The following is a 4856-nucleotide window of genomic DNA, read 5'->3' on the forward strand; positions in this document are numbered from 1 at the left end:
GAGTTGCTACTCCAGGAACGGACACGCTTGGGCTCATTCTCTACAACAGGTCTGTCAGAGACTGGCAGCTTCTGCTTCTTAGGTCGACGTCCCTTCTGAAGAGGCTTCTCAGCAGCTGATTGGTGGGAGTGTTTGTCTCCATGTACCGACGACTTCAGGTTAACGGCGTCCAAGTAACTGCTCCAAGATGCTTCGCGACACGGTAGCCCCGATTCCATGGTGAGATCTGGGCAGCTATCTGAGAAAACACTTTCGTCGCTTTCTTCATCGGGATTGTAATCCACTGAGTACGAACTCCAAGACATCACACGCTGAAAGGAGGGACTTTGATCACAGGTCATCGACGGCATTCGGAGCCGAGGGATGTGGGTCTGGCGCTTGGGCGTATTGTTGCAGCTGTTCAGGGACGGGACGGATGAGGCAGGATCGCTACTGAGATCATCAAGCAAGTCCCAATTGCTGTAGGGGGGGTTTGCGGCCTGAGCAGGCTCGCTTGGACGCCGTTTCAGGGCAGGGGGAGTGATTTGAACTTTCGGGATGACCTTGTACTCCTTAGGGACGTAGGGCTTGCTTACCAGGGTAGATCGAGGTTTCGTGATGGCTGGATTACTTATGACATACAACTCACGCTTTCTGTGATGGGGTACTGGCTGGGGTATGCGTGTTTCAGGCGTCCTGGTATGCAAGTTGAATGGCTTTTTCGGCTGGGCCTTTCGGCAAGCCAAGAGTGTCGGCTGCGCCTTGGAGTAGTAGCGCGGGGTGTCGTGAGTTCGTGGGGAACTAGTGCCAAGCAACGCGTGGCTCGAGCGTTCACGCGGCGTCAATGTGAGGTCCCCTCCGTCAGCAGTGGATAGTGGGTTGCGTCTAAGGGTTGCCGGGTCTCGAGGACTCCCCATAATGTTCAATGTGTCGCTGTGAAAACGTCCCTGAAGGCTATTTCGTCGGGTCGACCACTCTCCAGTAGCAGAGAGCAAGCGAAGTGGGTTCGGCTGGAGGGAGCCAAGCGTTCGCCGACGGAGCCGCACAAGACCAGCTCCGTCTCTACAAGAGTTGGGAACTGCGATGTCGAACTCATGTCGAGGTATCAATCGATGGTTGCGACTTAATTCTAGGTAGTGCCGTTTATCGTTGTAAATCGGTCCTCCGGACTCCTCATCCGTGGTCGGAATATCATCAGAGTTAGGGCAAAACACCACAGAGGAGAGCCATATCGACGGAGCGTCAGCGCCTGCACCGGTCAGATGCAAACTGCACAGCAGGTGATAAGCCTGCAGGAATGAACGCCGCAGTGTTAGTGGGGAGCATAACACTGGTTCCTGCGGCACTCGGCGCTCTCGACCCCAAAGTGACCTGCTCACTGGAATATCATTAGGTGGACGTCACGATGGAACTTACAGTGTTTGGTGATATCTCCATCGCTCGAAGTAATTGAGTCCGATACCATGCCTGACTTCAAATCACCGCGTACTGTGACAAAAGCGAACCTCTGCGCCTGTCGCCATACACGGAGGTCTGTCGTGGGGTTTACAAGAATAGCAACAGAGCAGACTAGGGATTTCGGCGACTCCGGGGAGAAGGGAAAGAATCTAAAGACTCGCACTTGAAATGCTGCTGGGCCGCCACGGGAGAAGCCCACAGTGTAATGCAGGTCAGCCGCCAGCGGCGCCTGCGTCGTGTCATGGCGATTGTTCCTTGGAGAGTCCACTGTCTTCCTGATGACATAGCGAGTCTGTTAAGATGAGGCAATCCACTCACATGATTGTAGTCACAGCGTCGTTTCATCGCCCAGCGGTTGCACAGTTCCTGCAGATGTTCGGGAGTGAACAGCATCTGAATGGCCAACAGCGTTTGACCTCACCTCCTCATGGAGAGTATCCAGCGAAGTTCCCATCACTGACTCGACAACTCGTGTCCAGTACTCTGGCCCGTCATCATCTCGACCTTGCCGTTTCCAGATGCGGTCGTTCTTGAACCCTTGATTCTGAACCGCCAACGGAAAAGACGACAAAGGGGCCACCTGTTGTCGGTTGTACAGCCATGACACAGCGTCCTTCGCGGCAGAAACCATGCCTTCTACGGAACAAGAAGCAGCGATAAAATGCTCGATCCGTCCTGTGCTGGAGTCCAGGGCGAGCACGTGGGGTTGCAACTCGACTGGATACCAGAAGAATAACCGAACTGGGGAAGTGTAAGGAGACTTTAGGTGGCTAAACCTACCAACCTCGGGGAAGATGCGGATCCTGGTAAGGAATCGCCTTCCCGCGTGGACCAGTTTCCTCAGTCCCACCGGCTCAGAGAACATGCGTTTAGTAACAGACGCAAAAGGGTGTCCTGGAAGGTGGGGGATCTCACAGAAACTGAGTTGATACAGATTTACCGCCTCACTAGCAAGCCTGGATAAGATGCTGTGCTACGGCCCTGTTGTCGGGCCTCATTGGCGACCGATGCCAAACCACCACCTTGTACAGCACCAGAGGGCCCTGCCATATGGAGATGATAGAGCGAATCGGCATGCCCTGAGGCAGGCGACAGATTTGTTGGACCAACCGTACTTTTAGGAGGGTGCGAGAATTTGTAGCAGCATACACCTTCACAGGGCATCGAGTCGTTCTGCGACGGGGCGATCCATCCTTTACAGACCCATACCCTTCATTAGGCGTCAATAGTCTGGGCATAACGTAATTCTGACTAATTAGGATTTAATGTGACGTATCCGTGGTTTGTGTGGTGTTACGGTGTGGGACTTGATGATCTGGATTGGGAGGGCGTCGAATCAGATTAGAACGATGTGTGGCACCATATTCACTATTTTCTGCCGTTGTCGTCATGTTCATGGGAAAGGTCGGCCAAAAGGCCGCGGCATTCATCAATCACAAGCCTTTCCATCCTGGTAACTTCGCCAACGTCGAGAAGGTCTGGTTGGCCGAAGAAAAACACAAAGAGGATCTGCAGAAGCAGCAGGAGCTGGAGCAGGCCCGAAATAATGAGCGTAGAATTGAGGAACTGCGAAAAGTACTGCAGACGAGCGACCCTACCATCGGTAGGACCAACGAACGCATGACTTGGATGTACGAGAACCCTGCCGAGGCGCAGAAACAACGCGAACAGGAGGCGTTTTTGCTGGGGAAGAAGATTGAGGAGACCCCTGAGCAGAAACCGACTTTTCAACGAATCGATGCCAAGCCAGAAAATCTATTTGTTGAGGACCTCAAGGTTGTCACAGAAGACACAGTCAGAAAGATTCGGGAAGATCCCCTTTTTCTGATCAAGCAGGCGGAGCACAACCACCGAAAAGCTCTGCTCAACAACCCTCTCACCCGTGAGAAAGTTTTACGAAAGGAAGCGGAGGAGCAGAGAGCGAAGGAGATCGTCTCCACTCAGGGGGAGTTGAAATGGAAGTTGGTGGACGAGATCGCGAAGCTCAAGACGAAGATTGCTGCTCTAAGAAAAGATATGGAATTGGAGGCGCGAGACGACAGGAAATCACGTCGGAGACGGCGTTCTTCTCGAAGTAGGTCTCCCAGTCGCAGTAGACGCGACAAACCGCTTGATGCCTCCAAAGACCGCCGCAGACACAGAAGTCGCGGAAGTCCAGCCCGGCCATCGCGCTGTCGCGAACGCTTCGAGCTGACTGAGGAACAAAGAGCTGCGAGGCTGAATGCCATGCAAACGGATGCTCGAAAGCACCAGCGAAGTCAGCGACGAGCTGTTGTCGCTGCCGAGTCCAAGCAGAAGGTCTTGACCGAGATGGATTCCTTGAAGAGAGCGCGCGACGCGCATTATGGCACAAGTCTACCAACGGTATCGCGGACTTCGACATTAGAGCAGTCGCTCCGGTCCCGAGCGGCAAAGATTGACAGGTCTGTTGTCCGTGATTGAGTTGCCGGCGACATTGTTATGCGATTCGATTTCGACTGGCCGCCTTGCTGGTGGCAACCGCGGTCGCGGGAGCGAATTTGGTCCTCACTTAGGAGTGCCTCCTCATTTTGTTGCCGACGACTGCCTACGGGTACGCCATCGCTGGACCGGATATTAGCTGGAGGGTTTGAGTCTGGAAAGTGCACCGAAATCCATGTGAGGTAATGGGAGAGTTTGGACTAGGGCCATGCTGGGGCTGGAAAGACACAATTGGTCTTGTCTACGGTGGCAACCGTGAGGTGTGAGAAAAGTGCAAACAGCTATTGGAGCAGGCGTACACCGCGTCTACCGTAGGGTCTTTTGGGGTGTTGGTGGTGTACTCTGAGGGGCATTTTCCGGTGGAACGCCTGCAGGAGATGCTAGTCGCACGTATCGATGATCCACATGCGGTGCCAGAGCTCTTGAAATGCGTTTTTGTAGAGAACATATCGGATCCCTGCTTGTTTTGGAGGTTTCTCATTGAGAAACTGCCCAAAATAATGACGACAGTAAAGGTGCGTCGTGTCTTTTTTAAAACAAATGAAAACCTGCCCCAATTTAAATTTTTTCAGATCGAGCTACTGGTGGTCGATTCCATCGCTGGTCTTTTTCGTGAGTTGCCGAGCACGGACATTCAACCTGCTATCGCGTCCAGAGCCCGGAACCTCTGCTGTGTAATGAGCCTACTGAAGGCTCTGCTGTATCGCGGCGGTGCGTGGGCCCTGGTAACCAACCAGGTGGCATCCCATAATGGACAGACCACCTCAGCCTTGGGGTTATGCTGGAGACATATGCCTGACGACATAGTGACTCTTAATAAGGTGGGCCCATTGGTGCACCGACTTACCGTGGCGAAGCACAGCACTGTGGGACCGGCGTCGGAGCTGTTTTCGCTGTCGGACAAAGGGGTAGTTGGGTGGAACCACGAGTTCGACATTTGTCGCTAACACAACTCTTCA

At 53.5% G+C, this 4856-nt stretch overlaps 2 protein-coding genes across 5 annotated transcripts; one reads left to right on the plus strand and one right to left on the minus strand.

Moving 5' to 3' along the window:
• Positions 1 to 2675, minus strand: KVP17_002358 (uncharacterized protein; the record flags this gene model as incomplete). 2 transcript variants are annotated; one of them, XM_068518551.1, is made up of 6 exons in its annotated part: positions 1 to 601; positions 629 to 912; positions 1359 to 1729; positions 1756 to 1830; positions 1859 to 2357; positions 2386 to 2675. In XM_068518551.1, coding segments are annotated over 6 exons (2120 nt in total), but the record flags the coding sequence as incomplete, so codon positions are not given. The 2 variants fall into 2 exon arrangements, with proteins under 2 accessions (XP_068377767.1, XP_068377768.1); XM_068518552.1 differs by lacking the exons at positions 1 to 601; positions 629 to 912; positions 1359 to 1729; positions 2386 to 2675 and having other exon boundaries at positions 1766 to 2302.
• A 151-nt stretch (positions 2676 to 2826) lies between these two features.
• Positions 2827 to 4844, plus strand: KVP17_002357 (uncharacterized protein; the record flags this gene model as incomplete). Of its 3 annotated transcripts, XM_068518549.1 has the most annotated exons (3): positions 2827 to 3511; positions 4213 to 4412; positions 4470 to 4844. In XM_068518549.1, 3 exons carry the CDS (start codon positions 2827 to 2829, stop codon positions 4842 to 4844), a joined length of 1260 nt encoding a protein of 419 aa, XP_068377765.1. The 3 variants fall into 3 exon arrangements, with proteins under 3 accessions (XP_068377765.1, XP_068377766.1, XP_068377764.1); XM_068518550.1 differs by lacking the exons at positions 4213 to 4412; positions 4470 to 4844 and having other exon boundaries at positions 2827 to 3879; XM_068518548.1 differs by lacking the exon at positions 2827 to 3511 and having other exon boundaries at positions 4275 to 4844.
• Positions 4845 to 4856: the final 12 nt, after the last annotated feature.

Source organism: the organism of the source record quoted next (assembly GCF_019968985.1).
Source record: "MAG: Porospora cf. gigantea B chromosome Unknown PgB_NODE_1775_length_4856_cov_106.388, whole genome shotgun sequence".
Classification (NCBI taxonomy): Eukaryota; Apicomplexa; class Conoidasida; order Eugregarinorida; family Porosporidae; genus Porospora; species Porospora cf. gigantea B.